General features: G+C 35.4%; 1 protein-coding gene across 2 annotated transcripts in view; it reads right to left on the reverse strand.

The window, feature by feature from the left end:
• ACADM (acyl-CoA dehydrogenase medium chain) overlaps positions 1-22,213 on the reverse strand; it is a 54,436-nt gene that overhangs the window by 13,372 nt on the left and 18,851 nt on the right. For both annotated transcript variants that reach the window (XM_037826897.1, XM_037826898.1), the window contains exons 7-10: positions 10,201-10,331; positions 8,062-8,170; positions 2,786-2,926; positions 2,128-2,223 (exon numbers count right to left, since the gene is read on the reverse strand). In XM_037826897.1, coding sequence (XP_037682825.1) covers positions 2,128-2,223; positions 2,786-2,926; positions 8,062-8,170; positions 10,201-10,331 — 477 coding nt within the window. The remainder of the gene's footprint in view (positions 1-2,127; positions 2,224-2,785; positions 2,927-8,061; positions 8,171-10,200; positions 10,332-22,213) is intronic.

Genomic DNA, 22,213 nt, shown 5'->3' on the forward strand with positions numbered 1-22,213 from the left:
TGCTGAATGGCTACATAGGAAAACAGGACACCAAGGATATCAGACCCTTTGGAGTCTGGCACAGCAATTCCAGTTGCCCATCATGAGGCAAAAGCTGAAAGATGTGGACGCCTGTGCCTCCTGCTCACCGTGATGAAAAGAATGCTTCCCAACTCAGTCACATCAGCCATGAGCAGATCCCAGTCACCAGATGGCAAGTAGACTACATTGGGCCCCTTCTTTTATCTGAGGGTGCAAAATATGCCTTTACAGCTGTAGACATGGCTACTGGGCTGTTACTGGAGTTCCCAATAGGAAAAGCTAACCAGAGGGCTATAATATGTAGCCTAGAGAAATTAAATGCTTTCTTTGGGGTCCCCAAACATGTGGACAGTGATAGAGGGAACCCCTTTACCAGACAATTAACCCAAGCCTGAGCTACTGAACGTAACACCTTATGACCATACAACCCCACAGCAGCAGGATTAACTGAAAGAATGAATGGGTTTTTGAAAAAGCAGATAAAGGATGATAAACAATCCCTGCAGCAGTGGGCCCACCAGTTATATACAGCCTTCACCAGCCTCAATTGGCAACCTCGAGGAGCCACTCCTGCTCCTGCTGAACTGGTAACTGTGGAAACCATGCAAGTGCTGTGAATTCAGGTAAAAGGACCGGCAATGTTACAACCACAATGAGGTAATGAAAATATTTTGTTCTTTCCCGTGCCACATGCATTAGAAATTGGGGGAAATAAGGCTGAATGACCATGGTCCTGGCCAATGCACCTGTTTTGGTTGGGAATCCTAAGCCCATGGGGTGTTGGGGTCACCTAAAATTTAAGCATTAAACCACAGTTTATACACAAAATGCCAAAAGTTGTATATATGACCAATCGGGGACCTCCAATACCTCAATGTACTGTATGTATGGCTTCGTGGACATTTATTATGCCTAAGCTAACTGCAGATTTAACTCCAGCAGACTCCCAGCAACTGCAGGGGTAAAAAGTATAGTATCTAAAAACCTCTCATAGCATCCCTTCCCCAGGAACTCTTCTTTCCACTAATGGAAACTTAGCTTGTATATTGTTAATTACTAGGAATTACCCCTTATTGTTCCCCACAAATATTTTGCTTTTCACACATAGCACCCTAGGGACCTCAGCTGTAACTCATGCCCATAATTGAACCCAATGTTGGCTATGCATGGACTTTCCACCTTTAGGTGCTACCGGCCTTTCTTGAAGTATAACCCCTGTGAATTAGACTGTGTGGAACACCCTGCTGGCCTGGAAGAATTCAAGGCATCAGAAAACAAGACTGAAAATCAGATTTTATCAACTGTCAGTAGCATCTCTTTGTGGAGTTGTTATTTCTGTGTGTGGGGACTCCTAGTGTTCTGTTGTCTCTTACCCTGCAATGTCTGTCCTATGGTCAACATAGTCTGCTGCATGGGGGTGGACTGTTAGGACCCAGGGCCCGGGGCCCCACTCCCTCCTCCATTATGAGATACACGCAGCCACCTACATGACCAGAAAAGACATTAAAAGTCAATAGGCCCCTCCCCCCAAAAAACTGCAAAATTTCCCTCCCCAATCACTGTTAGTAACCAATCTCACAAGATCCTCCATTGTCACAAATCTTTGTAAGCCTCCCCTTTGGCACGTCTCTCTCTCCCTCTGCACAGAATGCCGACTTCACTTTCCTCCTGCTATCGGGAAGGATCTTCTCCTGTTTTGTAAGTCCCTAATTAAACTAATGAGTAACTCCATGCCACGCATGTTTTTTGGTCTTGCAGTTAATCCGGGTTGGAACAAATCGTGTGCCCTTGGACAAATTATTTAATCTCTCTCAGTCATAATTTCTTCTAGACATTACTGTACTACCAAAACTGGATTGCAGGAAGAATTAGATAATATATTTTAATATATTTAAAATGCTTAGAATAGCTAGTCAGGTATACAACAGGCACTCAGTAATTATTAGTCTTTTTTCTGCTTTTTAATTTTTAATCCTGATAGACTATATTATCTACCTGCTATCAAAGGCTAGATAGATTAGATTGTAATTTAAAATTAATTTCCAAGTATTTAGATAAAAATAAGTGTCTTTTCCTTTGAGCAAAGCAAGACAATAATTAAGTTACCTCTACAAGCAGCTTTCCAAAAGTTTTCCTCTCCAGGGCATACTTGGTAGCTTCATCCAAAGCTCTTTGTCCTAGTCCAACAGCACCAGCTGCTACCTAGTATTTTAACATTTCATAGAACAAAAGTTTATGTTGTCCTTAAAACACATAGTAAATGGCTATTTGTCTAAGAGTCTAAATTAAGGAGAATACAAAAAGAAAACACACTATAGCTTAAAACAAGAGAATGGGAAGGCGGTGGGAAAAAGTATTTCAGTTTATATTATTTATGAATTGCAAGTTAATGGGAGGCATTTGGGGGACATAAAATCATAGCCTACAGAAAAGTCATTTTCTCTATGTTAACAAAGGAAAGTTTACTAGGTGTAAAATTCTTGGTGAGTCAAGGAACAGGAAATGAGTACAGGTCAACAGGAATGATTACATGTGAAATGCCTCTCTGTAAATCTATTAGCAACTACAGCAATTTTATATATGCTGAAATAATTTTTACAACATGGGCAGGAAGGAAGTTGAACATTCTAGAAAGTAAAAGTAACAGTATCTCTCTATGCTTAAAAAAGAAGACGTTAAAAGAAAGCACACGTATTAAAATAAAACTACTTACTTAAGGTAATAAATAAAAATCCTATGGAGATGATCAACTGATATTACTTACTGGAGGTCTGGTTTTATCAAACGCTCCCATTGCAATTTTGAAACCAGCTCCCTCGCCAATTAAAACATTTTCTTTAGGCACTTTCACATCTTCAAAGACAATTCCTCTTGTATCTGAACATCGCTGGCCCATATTTAATTCCTAACAAAGAAATTGATATATTTTAAGGAACATTTCTTGTGCTAGCATCAACTTTGGCTTTAACCATTGTTTACATCTTTTGGCAACTGTCTAAAATAGAGGTCAACAAACTAAGGCCTGCAGTACCAGTTTGTGTAAATAAAGTTTTAATGGAAAACAGCAACACTGTTTACTTATCATGTTTGGCTGGTTTCTAGCTATAATGGCAGAAATGAGTAGCTGTGATAGACCATTATGGCCCGCAAACCTAAAATATTAACTACCTGGACCTTTACAGAGAAACTGTACCAACCCCTGATTTAAAACTTTGAAACCAAACACTAGTCTAAAGGTTTACAGGTACATATTATTTGTAAACACAAATTTCACTGTACCCCATTCCTGGTACCAAAATCTGTTCTAGTATGCTAATGCTGCCATTATGCAAAATACCAGAAACAGATTGGCTTTTTATAAAGGGAGTTTATTTGGTTACAAAGTTGCAGTCTTAAGGCCATAAAGTGCCCAAGGTAAGGCATCAACAATAGGGTACCTTCACTGAAGGATGGCCAATGGCACCCAGAAAACCTCTGTTAGCTGGGAAGGCATGTGGCTGGCATCTGCTCTGGAGTTCTGGTTTCAAAATGGCTTTCTCCCAGGATGTTACTTTCTAGGTGTCTTCTCGCTCATAGATTGCATTCTCCAAAATGTCTCTGTAAGCTGCAGCACTTCCTTCTGTTTGTGAACACTTTCATAGGACTCCAGTGATTTGATTAAGACCCACCTTGAATGGGTCGGGTAACACCTCCATGGAAATTATCCAATCAAAGGTCTTACCCACAGCTGATTGAGTCACATCTCCATGGAAACACTCAATCAAAGGATTCCAACCTAATCAACACTAATACATCTGCCCCCACAAGACTGCATCAAAGAACACGGAGTTTGAGGGAACATAATACATCCAAACCGGTACAGATGCTTGCAGGCTAGTTTTCTTTTACCATGAATGTCAGAAACAACATTTGGCAAAACATAATCTAATTTGGGACCCTTAATGTTAGCTTAACTGACACAGATAACAAAATTATCTACTGAAAAAAAGTTGATTTTCTGTCTTCCTCCAACTCTTTTTTCAAATTAGAATTAGTGAGGTATAATTTACATATTGAAAAATTCACCCTTTTAAGATATACAGTTCTATGAGTTTTGACAAATGTATGTATGTATAACCACCATTACAATCTAGATGCAGAATATTTCCAGCCTCTCAAAAAGTTTCCTTGTACTTCCTAGTATTCCTTTGTAGTCAATTCCCTCACCACACATCCAAACTCAGGTAACCATTCATCTGATATCTGTCCTAGTTTTTTTTCTTTTTTACAATGTCAAATATATGGAATTACGCAGTCAGCCTTTTGTGTCTCACTTTCCACTTAGCATGATGCTTTTGAGATTCATCCATGTTACTCCATAATCAGAAATTCATTTCTTTTACTGATGAGTAGTATATTCCACTGTATACATGGACTCAGTCTGGGCAATTTTGAACAAGGCTGTTATAAATATTCATGTAAAAGTCCTTGTTTGCACTTCTCTTAGGTAAATACCTAGGAGCAGGACTGTTGTGTATATGTAAGTGTATGTTTAACTTTATAAAATATTGCTAAACTGGCTATTTTCCCCATATTTTGTTTTGAAAATTTGAAACCAAACAGAAAAGTTATAAGGATAGTATAATGAATTCCTATACACCTGTTCTGGTTTGACTCTGTTATCCACCCCAGAAAAGCCCATGTTCCCCTCATTGTTCAGGAAGAGTGTTACCACCCCAGGGCTCTCAGATGCCTGGAGAATTGAGGGGAGCTTGGCTACCCCATTGTTAAGGAAGAATGTTACTGCCCCAGGCCTCAGAATTGGTAGAGCACATTCACTGGGGATTGGGGAGAACCTTGCCATCATCCCACTGTTTTGAGCATTTGAGAGTGTGCCCCAGAGATGACAGAGAGTCTAGGTGCCACCCAGATGCTTGAAGAAGGTGGAAAGGAGACGAAGGGAGTCTCCCCAGTTCTTCGAGATGTAGGAGCCCTCATCCCAGTGTTTGCAGTGATCAAGGCTACTGAGAAAGCCCTTGGAAAAGGTGGGAATGCCACTCTCTCAAGCCCTGAGGATAAAACGTCTTTCTCTGGATGACTGTCAGACTTTGGAATTTAATAAAGTATGCCCTCAAAGTTTTTGGAACTGGTTGAGACATTTGACCCCTGTTTTTCTTTCAGTTTCTCCCTATGGTAATGGGAACATTTACCTATGACTGTCCCTCCTTTGTGTATTGGATGCAGATAATTTGTTTGAAGTTTCACAGGTCCAGAGCCAGAGAAGAATTTTGCCTTAGTGTAGACCATGCCTGTAACTGATTTTGATGAAACTTTGTACTTATTTAAAATTGTTAATGAAATGATTTAAGGCTTTTGTGATATTGTGATCAAATGAATGTATTTTGCATAGAGGGTCCAGAGGGTGGAGTGTACTTCTTTAAATTAGTTATGCACCCCAGAAAAGCCTATATTCTTTTAATTCATCCCTGTGGGTGCAGACATATCGTGGGTGGGACCTTTTACTTCACCTGAGATCTGATATTAATCCCTTTTACTAGAGTCCTTTATGAAGATAAGAGAGAGAAACACCTAGAGACATTTGCAGACAGCTATTGAAACTAGAACCAGAGAAGATAAGCAGACATCGCCATGTGCTTTCCCATGTGATGGAGGAACCCTGGATGCCAGCAGCCTTTCCTCAGAAAAGCTATCTTCCTCTTGATGCCTTAATTGGACATTTTCATGGCCTTAGAACTGTGAATTTGTGACCTAATAAAACCCCATTGAAAAAAGCCAACCCATTTCTGGTATAATGCATTCCTCTTGGTCAGCGGGATAATAGATGAAAATTACATAGCCATGGGTAAAACTTGAAGACATCATGTTGCGTGAAATAAGGTCAAATGGTGTATGATTCCATTTATATGAAACACCTAAAATATGCAAATTCACAGAGATGGAAAAGATTATAGGTGACCAGGGCACAGGAAGAAATGGGGAGTGATAGTTGAATGGGTACAGAGTTTCTGTGTGGAGTGATGAAAAGGTTTTAGTAATGGATGGTGGTGATGGTGACACAATATTGTGAATCCAACAATTAGTATCATTGAATTGTACACAAGAAAGTAGTTAAAATGGGAAATTTTGTGTTGTATATATGTTATCACAATAAAAACTTTTCAAAATTAAAAAAAAAACATGTAAGTGGAAAATTTAAAAGAAAAGGAAGGGAAAGTATCACATAAATGTGTATTGTGGTTATCTCTGAAAGAGATTGGAGGAGATTGCAATTTGGAGGGGTACCCAAGAGAAATTGAGTAGGTACTAATTCATACATGGATCAAGGAAAATGGATGTTTATTTTGTTGTTATGTTAAAAATCTACCCATAATTATTTGCCCTCATGTATTTGTGATATATTTCAAAATAAAAAGGTTAAAAAATAAGATAAAGAGATTAAAAAGTGGGAGAAACACCACTATTCTCCATATTTATATTTGGAGATATATATATATATATATATATATATATATATATATATATAATGTATTATATATATAATGTATTAGTTACCAATATTACCAAAAATATAAATGTATATCACTTTAACATATAATATATATTCATTTTATATATAAAACTTGTTTTATAGTTACTTTTACATATAACTAATATATATTAGTTTTATTTTATATATTATTTTTACACTATGTATTAACATGTTAAAAATACTAGTTATGTATAAAACTAATCCCATTAGTTTTATTTATAAAGTGTAGTATAGCTGTAATATCTACTCTTGAAAGAAAATATAGCATAATACAGTGTCAGAAACTGCATTAGGCAAGTTCCTAGAAGACCGTAGTTCTGATCTCAACTCTGCCCCTAAGTATGTGATCTTGGGTAAATTACTTCACTTGGATCTCAATTTCAATATTCAGTGACTACAATGAAGTAAATGTCCACCTTTAAAACTCTGTTGAGAAATTATCCCTTTTATATAATAGAAACAGGCTTCCATTTTAAAGAGGTTTGGATAAATAGAGGCATTCTGATGACTTTTAATAAAACAGGAATTACAAATGCACATGTCTACTTTAGAAGTTTCCTAAACTTGTTCAATTCAAATTAGCCTATCCAGCTCAGCCTATGCCACCCTAGTCTAATAACTGACCAGATATTCCTCATGTGGGAAGAAGAAAATATATTCTTTAATATCTCTTAAATAATATCCATAATTCCTCTTTTACTTTAGATACAGCCACTATTTGGTCATTAATAGGTTTTCTTTTTTACAAATCCATTTTGCAAAAAATATTCTTACAGTTGTAAATTTGAGTATCTTCTTCCTAGTCTCCAAGTTATAATTTTATATTATGTTAGCTCTTACTAGAACTATTGTAATGACTTTACTCATTTCCTTCCTTGATTTATACCAACTTTTAAACTCTTTTACCTTTAGTCTATCCTAAATGTTATTGCTAAATGCATCTCCACATGTTCAAATACAACCCTTTTTTCAAATGTGTTAAATGACATTTTCTTACTTAAATAAAATTTTCTTGCCTTTCAACATTTGAGGCTCTTTGCCATTCTCATACTTCTCTTAGTCACATATTTTTCTCTCAGTGCTCCTAAGACCTTGGGTAATCAATTCATATCACACTATTTGAATCCATAAAATGGGAATTGTGGCATTTCTTCTACCTGAAAGGTTGCTGTGACAATCTAACAAGAAAAAGAGTGGGGATAGCCTTTGAAATATCTAAAATTCTATTTCTGAGCAGACCATATAAATATGATAGTTTAGTTTTGTTTCATTGTCCCTCACGGCTGCTATGGCCACCCTTTCAAATAATGACTTAAAATGACTATTCTCAACTTAAAATCTTCAGCAAATGTATAGACTATTATACTTGATAATATCAAAGCACAACTTTATTTTTATTCCAACTTAATCCAAACTAAATGTTTTCAATAAAGGAAACTAAAACAGTAATTTTCAAATTTATAGTTAAAATAATATCTGAATCCTTAATTACTGACACATATATACTTTACCTTTCTTCCAACCTGAATTCCAGGAGTGTCTGCATCCACAATAAACCCAGTAAAGGCTTTACCAGCAGGAGCCTTAGGATCCGGATCAGAACGAGCCAATAAAAAATACCTAATGTATATACACAAACACAACAAAGATGATAATAATAATACCGACAATACATGTTTATTGCTATCTAAGTTAATCCAAGAATTATTATTACCCCACTGTAGAAATGAGGTAATGAAAAATGAGGGTGCTTTAAAAAACTTGCCCAAGTTACATACTTGGATGTAGCAGAGTTAGAATTCGAACCCAGGTCTACTTTAGCTATTATGGTATTCAACTTTTTTGAATTCAACTTTTTTTTAGTTTGAGTTGTAAGTAAAAATTCCTTATATCAAGATAATTAATATCAAAAAGAAAGTATGTACATGTTGGAACATGTATGTGAGACAGATCCTCCTGTGTTCTAACTACTGTCCCCTTTAGGCAATGCAGTCCATTTGTTATAGCTGAATTATTATGAATTTCTACTGGTTTGTCCTTTCAAAAGGTTTTTCCCAGAAAGATTTGAAATGACATATAAGGAAGAAAAAGTGCAAAGCATTCAAACCTCCATCTAACATGTTCTACATAGCCTGGTACAGAAGTTTTGTTTTTGTTTTTTTTAATATATATCTGCTTAAACAAATTTATTTTCTATCCTTAAAGCCAGTAAGTTACCATTTACTCTATAGATTTATTTAATAATATTAATTATGATGAAAAGTAAAAAGTGTTTTTCTAGTTGCATGTTAGATTTCTCTCAACTTGTTAAACCTTGTTTCTTCACTTTTTTTTATCACCTGCTGATATTATGATGAATTGTTTAAAGATAATGATAAAGCACTCTATAATACTAGACATTTTGGATACTTGTAAGGGATTCATGGATATGACAACTGTATAAAAAAACGGCTTCTTGGTAGGCTCATTCCCAAGAACGGTACTTTATGTGCCAGAAAACTACAGTAGACATTCATATTGAATCAGAATTTTTGCAGATGAGGAGGCAGTTCATTATTCCAATCACCAAAAATGTCCTCCTTCTAGGAAGTCTCTATTTATATGCATCTAGTGATAGGTACATACATTATTTTTCATGATAACTTAACACATATTGGACAACACTGTTGTTGGAAAACTTATCCTTATGTTAAGTGAAATTCTTTATTTTTCTAACTTTCAACCATTAATTCTAAACTGGCTTCCTGAAGCAACAGTTTAAGTCTGCTTCTCTTCTTTATGTGCTGTTATTTCAAAAATTTGAAGATTCTTCAAAAATAACCAAGCCTGATTCCTTTACTCCTCACAGAATATGTTTTCTAAGCTCCTACAAATGCATGATAATTAACTGCTTCTGAATTTATTCCGGTCAGACAATGCATATCTTAAAATGTGTTGCCTCGAAGCATCACCATTTTTTTCTGATTTGATGGGATACTTCCAATCAGCTTGAAATTACATCAGCTTTTTAAGAGCTGATACATCATATGGTTGATTCCTCTTGAACTTGTAGTTATTTACCAAACTTTTCTCATCTTTTTTCCAAATAATGTTGTCAAATATGTCTTTCTTCAACATGTAAATATTTATACAAAGGATTTTTGATGCTTTGATGAACTTCATATCATGTTTAGACCTATAATTTAGACCTTCTAAATTTTACTTAAATCATTTTTTTTTTTCTTCTCTAAATGATAACCTGAGTTTTAAGGCTGCCTTTGCTTATTGCTCAAAATCAGAAAGATGTACTATACCATTGGTTTTCTTTGGACTTCAGAGGTTTAGGGAGTTCCAAGAAGTACTGATATAGGAGATTGGGAGTGGAGATACTAAAGCCAAGTAGATGGGGCTCTACCTTTGTAATCAGATTTCAACCACAACAGGAGTTTTTATTTTATTTTGCCAATTAAGATCTGAGAGCTAATCAGAAGAAACAGTTCAGGGGCTTATAAAAATACTTTTTGAAAATCACTAAACTATTTATAATCTCTTATGGACCTTACAGATCCAAGAATACAGCTTACCTTAATTGTGGTGGTGTAAAACAGAAGGAAGAACCTGAGTATAAAGCACTTAAGAAGCACAGTACAGACATGTTTTAAACAACATACCAATTAGCTTTTCCTCCATTGGTTATCCACATCTTCTGACCATTAATAATATACTCATCTCCTTTCTTTTCTGCTTTGGTCTTTATACCAGCAACATCAGAGCCTGCTATAGGTTCTGTTACACAATAGGCCTTGAAAATATGGAAAAAAGAGAAAAAAAATTTAATGTTAATAAATTATGAATATTTGGTATCAGGATTTTATTTTTCAAACCAATATTTTAAAACATTTTAAATTACCTAAAGATAAAGTGTTCTTAGAGAATCAAACTACTCAAAAGTAAAACATTTGAAGTATAAATTAAAGCTAGGTATAACATACCAATAAACTACATCAAAATTTAAATATTAGATATCCTTAACCAAGTTAATTAAATTTGAATTTGCATTCAGACATTCCTTCAAGCATATATCAAGTATCTACTATGTACCAGTTTATAAATTAGGATATGGGAATGCTAGAGATGAAAGATACTCTAGTTCAACACTTTCACAGTGTAACAAGATATAATGTAATTATATGTCTAAGTGTGAAACTCATAAACATGCTTGAAAAATCAGCTTAGCTTCAAGGCATCAGGAAAAACTGGCCAGAGGAGCTGATGCTTAAATTAAATTGGAAAAAGGAAAAGGATCCTTTGGGAGGAAAGAAAGGGGGTGGGATGTATAATCCAGGCAGAAGTAACACTATATACAATGAGACTGAGGTGAAAGTGTTTGTAATGCTGAAAGTACCGGATCCCATAATGTGTGAAGGAAATGGTAAGAAATGAATCTGGGAAAAAAAAGGGGGAAAACAGATGACAAAGAACCCTCTATATCATAGTAAACAGTTAAAATTTTATCTGGTAGAAACAGAGGCGGCCTCTTATGGCTCTAAAACAGAGAAATGACAAGACGCAAACAATCAATCCATTAAAGGGAGTAGTGGTGGGCAAGTATTAGGTAGTTCAGTTAGTTCAAATTTATTGAGAGACAGGTTCTGTGGACACAATGCCTAAAAGCACAAGTTCCTACCCTCAAGGTACTTACAGTCCAAAGAAGAGAGAAACTTTAACATTTAAGATTAATTCAAAGTAGTAAGGGTATATAGGGACATCAGAAATCATTACTAAGATTGATGTGAGATAGGATGGGTGACAATTGGTGGCAAGGCGGGTAGGCAAGCAAAGTAAGAAGCAAAACTTATTGAAAGAGATAAGTCTTGAAGATCAAATAAGAATGATACAAACCCACTAAAGGCATAGAGGAATGAAATAGCAGCTATGGGGGTGTTACCATCAGTTCAATATTGGAATGTAAAGAGTGAAGCTGAAAAGGCCAGGAAAAGAGCTAGAGGCAGGCAGGGACCTACCTGGTCATGGGTGCTGAAGTGTTTCACATGCTGAAGAGGTTACAATTTTATGCATTCAACAGAAGGTTATTGAACGCTAACTATATTGTGCCATGAGACTCAAGGAAAGCAGCAGATGAGTTTCAGGGGAATCCAGAATTACCTAGTATGCCAAAGTTGAAAAGTATATGCATTTTTCTGAGAAAGCCAGAACTAAAATGTGTTGAGAAACTAAAAAATACATTAAGGATCACTGCCACTGATGATATAGAACCAGTGACATTTTTATAAATGCAGGAGAGTGATATGGTTAGATTTGCATTTTAGACATTATGACAAATATAAAGGATGGATTTAAGGGTGAATAACAACAACTCACTATCTTCCATGTGCTGCTCTAAATATTTGACTCATTTAATCCTCACAGCCACTTCTATGACATAAGCATATGTGTCCTATGAGGCACAGTGAGCTTAAGTAATTTGCCCATGTTCACAGTTATTAAGTAGCAGAAGTACCTACAGGGAAGACTGGAGATAGGGAGTAAATTAGGAAGCTTTACAGAAGTACAGGAAGAAATAAAGAAACTTTAACTTAGAGAATGGCAAAGAGAGGGAAAGAAGAGAAGATGGAATTGAAAGTTGTAGAGTAAAATTCGCAGGATATGATGACTGAACAGGATATTGGGGAGTTAGAGAGGATGTTATGACTCAATTTTTTTTTAGTTTAGGCAACCTGAGATTAGGGACACCATAGAAGAGAAATAGTTCTAAAGAGCAGGGAGAAAATAATTTGGTTTGGGACACCTTTAGTTTAAAGTATTTTAGTCTAGCCAAGAATAAATATCTGATAGACGTGCACATAGCAACGTAAAGCTCAGGGGAGAAGTCAGGGCTAATACTGAAGAGTTAATATACTACTCAAAGGAAATACCAGCTGAACAAAATACCAGATGGGCAAACTGGGTGATTTGTGTCAAGAGTCAGGTTTATATGGGATTCTGAGGAAGATGGTGGTGTAGGGAGCACCAGGACTCAGTCCTTCCACCAAAACAACTATTAAAGAGGCAGGAACTCTCTGAAACAACTATTTTGAAACTCCAGAGGCCAACAGAGTGCTGTATAGCATCCAAGGAAGAGCAAGAGGAAGAGGATGATAAATTATGGTAAAGAACTGTAAGACTCTCCACACGGCAACTAACTGCACCCATCCTATACTTTTACAGCAGTCTACCTCAGGGTCCAATCCCTGGTTAACTGTTGGTGACAGAAAGGGATATAAAAATCCTCTTCCCAAGGAACAGAGGTAGGCATGGCCAATTACTAATGATGGCTTTTGATTAGCATATTTGGATAACTGGGGGCCTGGCTCAGAGGGCAGCTTTTGTTAAAACCTGCCCTGATCAGGGGCAAAGGTGGTGGAGATTTAAAGATACAGTGCATCCTCAGTCCTGCTGGAGAAAGTTAGCTGTAGGGCTGCATTTGCTAGGCAGGTCAGGAAAGCTCAGCTTTGAAAAACCACTTAAGAAGTTTTTGGCACACTTTCTGACCCTCTCCACAGGGCACTTTGGAGCCAGTCAGTGCCTCCTTCATGGGTACCTGACCCTGTATTGGCTGGGGAAAACTGAATTGGGAAAGTCCTCCCTGGGGTGACCCTCCTCCCTGAATTAGACCTCCAGGTAAAAGCAGCATGAGATAATAAAAGGAGTGTAAACAACTACAGAGGCAGACAGCCTGGGACAAAGGCCTCCTGGCTTCAAATCCCTGGAAGAGGGAGGTTTGTCCCCTGGGAAACAGAGGGGACAACCAAACTCCTGTAAATAGGGGAACCCCAAAACAGCTAACAGTTAAAAGCCAGGACAAGACAGAGGCCCATAAGACAGGGAAAACCCTAAAGAGTGCATTCACCCTGGGCAGACCTACCTGATAGGAGGGCTGAACCTCAAGGAAAATCTCTTGTCTTATCACCAGCAAGTTAATAAACCAGGAAAAAGACATCCTAGGGAGTATATCCCAGAGTTAACATTATAAAATATTAAAATGTACAGTGTGAAGCAAAAGAGTACAAGACAAACAAACAGAAAATGATGGTCCATCCAAAGGAAGAGGACAAAAATACAGAAAACACCAATGAATAAGATGAGAATGTAGAAAGAGTGAACAAACCCTTTAAAAAATGATCTTAAAAATGCTCAAGGAGATGAAGGAAAGCACAGAGAAAGAACTAAGGGATATTAGAAACACAACGAATGAACAATATGAGAGTCTAAGTAGAGAGACAGAAATTTTAAAAAGGAACCAAAGAGAATTACTAGAGTTGAAGACCACAATAACTGAAGTGAAAAATGCCCAGGAAGGTATCAAGAGCAGACTGGAGCTGGCAGAAGAAAGAAACAGCGGACTCAAATACAAGATACTTAAAGTGAGTAAGGTTGAGGAGTAGAAAGAAAAAAGAAATATTACAAGTGAAAATAGTCTAAGACAGCCATGGAATTCCACCAAGTATATCAATATACACATCATGGGAGTCCCAGAAGGAGAAAAAAGAAAGGAGCAGAAGGAATAGTCAAAGAAATGATAACAGAGAACTTCCCAAACTTAGCAAAAGACATGAATATGCACATCCAAGAAGCTCAGAGAACACCAAACAGGATAAACATGAAGAAAAATAAACCCTATCCTATATTGATCACACTATCAAATGCAAAGGAGGAGGAGAGAAAGCTGAAAGAGAAAGGCAATGTGTTACATACAATGGAGTCTTTCTTAATTAGATTGAGTGCAGATTTGTCATCAGAAACCATGGAGGCAAGAAGGCAGTGAGTTGAAATACAGTTCTGAAGGAGAACAACTGGCAGCCAAGAATTTTATATCTGGTGAGAATCTTTCAAAAAAGAGGTAGAGATTAAGATATTCTCAGACAAACAAAAGCTGAAAGAGTTCATCACCACTACAAGAAATGCTAAAGGGAGATCTTCAGACTGAAAGGAAAGGACACTAGACAGTGGTTCAAAGCAGCATAAAGAAATAAAGATCTGTAGTAAAGGTAACCATTTGGGTAATTATAAATGCCAATATCATTCTACTGTATTTTTTTTTTTGAATGTAACTCCACTTCTTCCTACTGATGCTAAAACACAAATTCATAAAAAGTAATGATATATCTAAGTTTTGTACATTGGACCTACAATGTAAAAACATAACTGGGTACAAGTACAAAAAAAATGGTGGTGAGGAACAAAGGAGATTAGAAAAGTATATGTGCATGCTATTGAAATTAAGTTGATATCAATCCAGATATAACTGTTATATATTTATGATGTTAAATGTTAACCCCATAGTAACCTCAAGGTAAACAGATTAAAAATATATCCAGATAGAAATGAGAAAGAATTCAATATGGTTCTTGTATTAAGAAAGAATGCAACATAAGAAAGGAAATTTATACAAAAATAGGCATTAGTGGAGGTGAGGAACAAACAAGGCATGACAGTTACAAAGGCTAAATAGCAAAATGGTAGAAGAAAGTCCTCCATTATCCGTAGTGAATTTAAATGTAAATGGCTTAAACTTACCAGTCAAAAGGGAAAGACTAGCAGAATGTATAAAAAAAATGACCAAACTATATGTAGTCTGCAAGAGACTCACCTTAAAGTTAAAGATACAGGTAGAATGAGGTTGAACAAATGGAAAAAATATATACCATGCAAGTAGTAATCAAAACAGAGCTGGGGTGCCTATACTAATATCTGATAAAATAGACTTTAACTGAAAAACAGTTACAAGGGACAAAGATGGTCATTACACACTGATAAAGGGGACAATTCAACAGGAAGATGTAACAATTATAAATATATATGCACCCAACAGGAGAGCCCCAATATATATGAAGCAAATACTGACAGATTTGAAGGGAGAAATTGGCAGTTCTACATAAATAGTAGGAGACTTTAACATACCACTCTCAACAATGGATAGCATATCTAGTCAGAAGAAAAATAAGGAAGTACAGGACTTGAATGACTAGAACTAACAGACATATAGAACAATGCACACAATGAAACTAAAATGTACATTCTTCTCAAGGGCACATGGGTCATTCTCCAGGATAGAGCATATATGTTTGGTCACAAAGCAAGTCTCAATAAATTAAAAAATACTGAAATCATACAATATATATTCTCCAACTACAATGGAATGAAGCTAGAAATCAATTAACAGGGAGAAAGAGGAAATTCACAAATATGTGGAAATTAACAACATACTTTTTTATATAATTTTAATTTTTTATTACAGAAGTTATAGGTTTAGAGAAAACTTATGCATAAAATACATAAAATCCCACATACCACCCTATTATTAACAACTTGCACTAGTGTGGTATGTTTGCTAGAATTCATAAAAAACATTTTAATAATTGTGTTATTAACTATAGTCCATTGTTTACAATAGGGTTCACTATGTTGTATAGTACTATGTGTTTTTTTTTTTAATTTAAATTCAGTTTTATTGAGATATATTCACATATCATACAATCATTCGAAACAACACACTCTTAAACACTCAACAGGTTAAAAAGGAAATCAGAAGCAATTGGGAAATATTTAGAGGTGAATGACAATGAAAATACAACATACCAGAAATTATGGAATGCAGCCAAGGCAGTGCTAAGAGGGAAATTTATAGCTCTAAATTCTTACATTAAAAAAGAGAAAGACTTCAAACCAGAGACCTAGCCTCAAAACTGAAAAAAGTAGAAAAAGAAGAGCAAACTAGACCCAAAGCAATGAAAAGGAAGGAAATAACAAAGATTAGAGTGGAGGTAAGTGAAATAGAAAACAAAAATACAATAGAGAGAATCAACAAAACCAAAAGTTGGCTTTTGAAAAGATCAATAAAATGCACAAAACTCTAGAGAGACAAAGAAAAAAAGAGAGAGGATACAAATAATGAAAATCAGGGAAAAATGAAACAAAAACGGGGGCATTACTACTGATCTGTTGAAATAAAAATGACTATAAGCAGATACTATGGACAACCATAAGCCAATAAATTAGACAACCTAGAAGAAATGAACAAATTCCTAAAAACATACAAACTACCTACACTGACTCAGTAATAACAGATCTCAACAAACCAATTAGTAGTAAAGAGATTCAATCAGTACTCAAACTTGCAAATAAAGAAAAGCCCAGAACCAGAAGGCTTCACTAGGGAATTTTAACAAAACAATCCAAGAAGATTTAACTCCAATTCTGTCTAAACTCTTCCAAAAAATTAAATAGGAGGGAACACTCCCTAACTCATTCTATGAGGCCAATATCACCCTCCTAACCAAAGCCAGATAAAGATACCACAACAATAGAAAACTACAGACCAGTATCTCTTATGAATATAGATGCAAAAAGCCTCAACAAAATACTAGCAAACAGAATCAAACAGCATAGAAAAAGAATTATAAGCCATGATCACATGGGATTTATCCCTGGTATGCAAGGCTGGTTCAACATAAAAAAAATCAATGTAATCACAACTTTATCAGAATGAAAGAAAACCACATGATAACCTCAACTGATGCAGAAAAGGCATTTGAAAAAGCCAGCTCCCCTCCTTGAAAGAAACACTCAGAACACTAAAAATAAAAGGAAACTTCCTCAACATGATAAAGGGCATATATATGTATATGTATATGTATATGTATATGTATATGTATATGTATATACACACATATATACATAAACCCATAGGTAACATCCTACTTAAAGGTAAAAAGAAAGCTTTCCCTCTAAGATTAGGAACAAGACAAGAATTCCCACTGTCACCACTGCTATTCAACATTGTACTGGCAGTTCTTGCTACAGGAATTAGGAAAGAAAAAAAGAAATAAAAGGCACCCAAATCGGAAAGGAAGTAAAACTTTCCCTGTTTGCAGATGATATGTAGGGAATATTTTCCCTACATGCAGAAAATGTTGAAAAAAATCCACAACAATCCTACAGCTAGTAAATGAATTCAGCAAAGTTATGGGTACAAGATCAACATCAAAGCACAGGTAGTGCTTCTATACATAAGCAGTGAAAAATCGGAAGAACAAATGAAGAAAACAAATTTCCATCTTCAATAGCAACCAAAAGAATCAAGTATCTAGGAATACATCTAACCAAGGATGTAAAAGACTTGTACACAGAACACTAAAAAACATTGCTAAAAGAAATAAAAGAAGACCTAAATTAAGGGAAGTATATCCCATGTTCATGGATTGGAAGACTAAATATCATAAGATGTCAATACTAACAAAAGTAATTTAAAGATTCAATGCAATCCCAATCAAAACTCCAACAACCTTCTTTCTAGAAATGGAAAAAGCCAACTGTCAAATTTATATGAAAGGGTAAAGGTCCCAAATAGCTAAACCATATTGAAAAAGAAGAATGTAGTTGAAGGATTCACACTTCCTGATCTTAAAACTTATTACAAAGCCACAGTAATCAAAAGAGCATGGTACTAGAACAAGGACAGACATACAGACCAATGGAATAGAACTGAGAGCTCAGAAATCAACCCTCACATTTACAGCCAACTAATTTCTGACAAGGTGGCAAAGACCACACAATTGGAAAAGAATAGTTTCTTCAACAAATGCTGCTGGGAAAACTGGATCTCCATTTGCAAAAGAATGAAGACTCCTACCTCACACCCTTCAGACAAATCAACTCCAAATGAATCAAAGACCTAAATATAAGAATCAGAACTATCAAACTCCTAGAAGAAAATGTAAGGAAGCATCTTTAGGATCCTGCATTAGGCAATGATTTCTTAGACTTCGACACTTAAAGTATAAGCACGAAAAGAAAAAATAGATGAATGGAATCTCATCAAAATTAAAAACTTCTGTTCCTCAAAGGACTTTGTCATGAAAGTAAAATGACAACCTACACAATGGGAGACAATATTTGGAAACCACATATCTGATAAGGGTTTAGTATCCAGAATATATAAAGAAATCCTTAAACTTAACAATAAAAAGATAAACAGGCCAATTAAAAAACAGGCAAAAGACTTAAACAGACATCTCTCCAAAGAAGATATAAAAATGCTTGTGCCAGAAAGTACATGAAAAGATGTTCAACATCATTAGCCATCAAGGAAATGCAAATCAAAATCTTAATGAGATACCATTAAATGCCCATTAGGATTCCTGCTATTAAAAAAAGTGGAAGGCCCTCCCCCCTACGTGGGATCAGACACCCAGGGGAATGAATCTCCCTGGCAACGTGGAATATGACTCCCGGGGAGGAATGTAGACCTGGCATTGTGGGACGGAGAACATCTTCTTGACCAAAAGGGGGATGTGAAAGGAAATGAAATAAGCTTCAGTGGCAGAGAAATTCCAAAAGGAGCCGAGAGGTCACTCTGGTGGGCACTCTTACGCACACTTTAGACAACCCTTTTTAGGTTCTAAAGAATTGGGGTAGCTGGTGGTGGATACCAGAAACTATCAAACTACAACCCAGAACCCATGAATCTCGAAGACAGTTGTATAAAAATGTAGCTTATGAGGGGTGACAATGGGATTGGGAAAGCCATAAGGACCACACTCCACTTTGTCTAGTTTATGGATGGATGAGCAGAAAAATAGAGGAAGGAAACAAACAGACAAAGGTACCCAGTGTTCTTTTTTACTTCAATTGCTCTTTTTCACTCTAATTATTATTCTTGTTATTTTTGTGTGTGTGCTAATGAAGGTGTCAGGGATTGATTTAGGTGATGAATGTACAACTATGTAATGGTACTGTAAACAATCGAAAGTACGATTTGTTTTGTATGACTGCGTGGTATGTGAATATATCTCAATAAAATGAAGATAAAAAAAAAAAAAAAGTGGAAGATCTCCAAGTGTTGGAAGTATGCAGAGAAATAGAAACACTCATTCATTGCTGGTGGCAATGTAAAATGGTGCAGCTGCTGTCAAAAATGGTTTGGCAGGTCCTCAGAAAGCTAAATATAGATGTACCTTATGACCTGCCTATCTTACTACTAAGTATATACCCAAAAGAATTGAAAGCAGGGAATCAAACAGATACTTGCACACTGAATTTCACAGTGGTATTATTCACAATTGCCAAAAGATGGAAGCAACCCAAGTGTCTATCAACTGATGAACTAATAAATTGTGATTTGTATGTGTGTGTGTGTGTGTATGTATGTGTATATATATATAACGGAATCTTATTCAGCTGTAAAAAGCAATTAAATCCTGATACATGTGACAACATGGATAAACCTTGAAGACATCCTGTTGAGTGAAATAAGCCAGACACAAAAGGGCATATACTGTATGATCCCACTGTTTTGGAAACAATTAGAATAAGGAAACTTGTAGAATCAGAATCTAGAATTTAAGTGATCAGGGGATGGGATAGGATAGGCAACGGGAAGGTAAGGCTTAAAATGTACAGCATACCTATTTGGAATGATGGAAATGTTTTGGAAATGAATGGTGGTGATGGTAGCACAAAATTGGGACTCCAATTAATTGCACTAAAAATATATCTGAATATGAATAAAAGAGGAAATGTTAGATTATATATATAACAATAAAAATTAAAAAAGAAAATCCATTCAACTGCATGACACAGTGAACCCTGTTAAACCATGGACTTGAACAGTATAATTATAAAAATGTGCTATCATTAATTGCAATAAAATGTTCCACCATGAGGTATTAGTGGGGGGTGGTATATGGGAATCCTGTATTTTATGCATGATTGTTTAATAAACCTACAATTTCACTAATAAAGAAAAAAAAAAGTATGTGAATTAACACTGCTATGGTATAAGTTGCAATTATAATGTTCAGTATCTAAAATGAGTGGTGATGGTACCACTCTATACTGATTCGATCATACTAAAATACTGTATTTAGCTCTATAATATATTTGGGTCAGTGTTTACTAAAAAAAAGTGATGTCTTTACTATGTTGTATGAAGAAAAGATGACAAAATTTGGGATAAATAGCTTAGAAAAGATAAGATACACATGATATAGCAAAGGGAGAGAAATATTTATAATTGATAAGGGAAAACTACAGTGCAATCATTCAAACATTTATTGAACATCTATTATATGCTATGAGGAGGTAAGATTTTTAAAATGACACGATCTTTTCTCTCAAGAGCATGCAGTCTAGAAAAGAGTGTTCTAACAGCAGAGATCCCCTGAATAGAACTTCTTCAAAAGGTGGTGACTCCCAGCAACTTGAAATATAAAAATATGAGATACATAGCCTTTTGACAGAGATGATGTAGAGGAGATTCAGGTGCCACAGGAGTTAACTCGATTAGATTACTCTCCTACGAGTCAATGATATGTTCAGCATCATAACAGAATAAGGTATTTACACAAATGAACTGTCTACATAAGATAACCCTTTAAAGGACCAAAATTTTGTTTCAACTATCTTTGAATTCTTTTTTTAAAAAATTTGCTATTAGACATATCTCTACTGTATAACATGGCAAAGTTTTTACACCTTATGGACTGTATGGGCCTTTTTGTTTCTATACAAAAGGATTTGTCACTGATGGTTCTTCAGAGATCTTGACTTCTTATTTGGTAGTTTCTTAGGAATTGAAGTTAATTTTTCTAACCCTGTTTGGATAAGTCTTCATTTTTTGTTTCCACTGAACCTTAGTTCCTTCTTTATCATACTACACAGTATTATATAGTATTATAAACAATATAGTCATTCATGTGTTTCCCTCTTATGCTGCATCAGAGCTTCTTGAAGCTAGGCATGGTACTTACTCCTCTTGGTATACCTAGTGTCTAGTAATAAATGATTAATAAAATAATAAATGCCTCTAGCATTTCCCATCCCCACTATTTTAACCAGTTTGACTTTCAACATCTAAATGTTGCCAGCAAACTAGAAAAACAAGTTAAATCAAATCAGTAACCTATTTTATGCAGAAATTCTAAGTTAATAGATTACGGGTAAGGATCCAAAGGTCTACCAGATTGGTAATTCCTTGCAAGCAGGGACCAGTCATGTTCACTATTTTATTCCCAGTTCATCTGGTACACAGTAGTATAATATTTGAATGAATGAGAGTGGTTTTATACAGTTCTTTTATTAGTGATAAAAACACTATCACCTTATTTTTGCACCGTGGGCTTTTGCATTTATTTTAAATATTAAAATATCTAAATTTTATTTGTATGAACCACATTTTAAAGGGTCTTGAGACAGTTTATATAATATATGTTTAAAAAAATCAGGATGAGGAGAAATTAAAGAAAATCAGAAAGAAAAATAGTATGCAGCAACACGATTTCAGCTTCAAAGAATTACTAAAGGTGAACTAAAAACCTGGCTTTAGGCTTCCTGGTTACCAAAACAGAAAAACAGTATAAGATTCACACTGTCCATAAGTTGAAGTCAGGCATATAGCAGGTAACTTAGATACTGAGTAAATTAATTAATGAATTACTAACAGTTAAACAGAAACAAAGATTTCCCTGGTTTTTAGGCATGAAAGAAATGTCTCCAATGCATTTTTGCAAAAGGAGCTCACTAACTGATGACATCCTTACAAAAACATAAATATTTTTATGGTTTTATAATTATCTTTACTACAATACTTTTAGATATTCTATTTCCCATTTTCAGAGAATTTGA

This window comes from Choloepus didactylus, chromosome 2 (assembly GCF_015220235.1).
Source record: "Choloepus didactylus isolate mChoDid1 chromosome 2, mChoDid1.pri, whole genome shotgun sequence".
Lineage (NCBI taxonomy): Eukaryota > Metazoa > Chordata > Mammalia > Pilosa > Megalonychidae > Choloepus > Choloepus didactylus.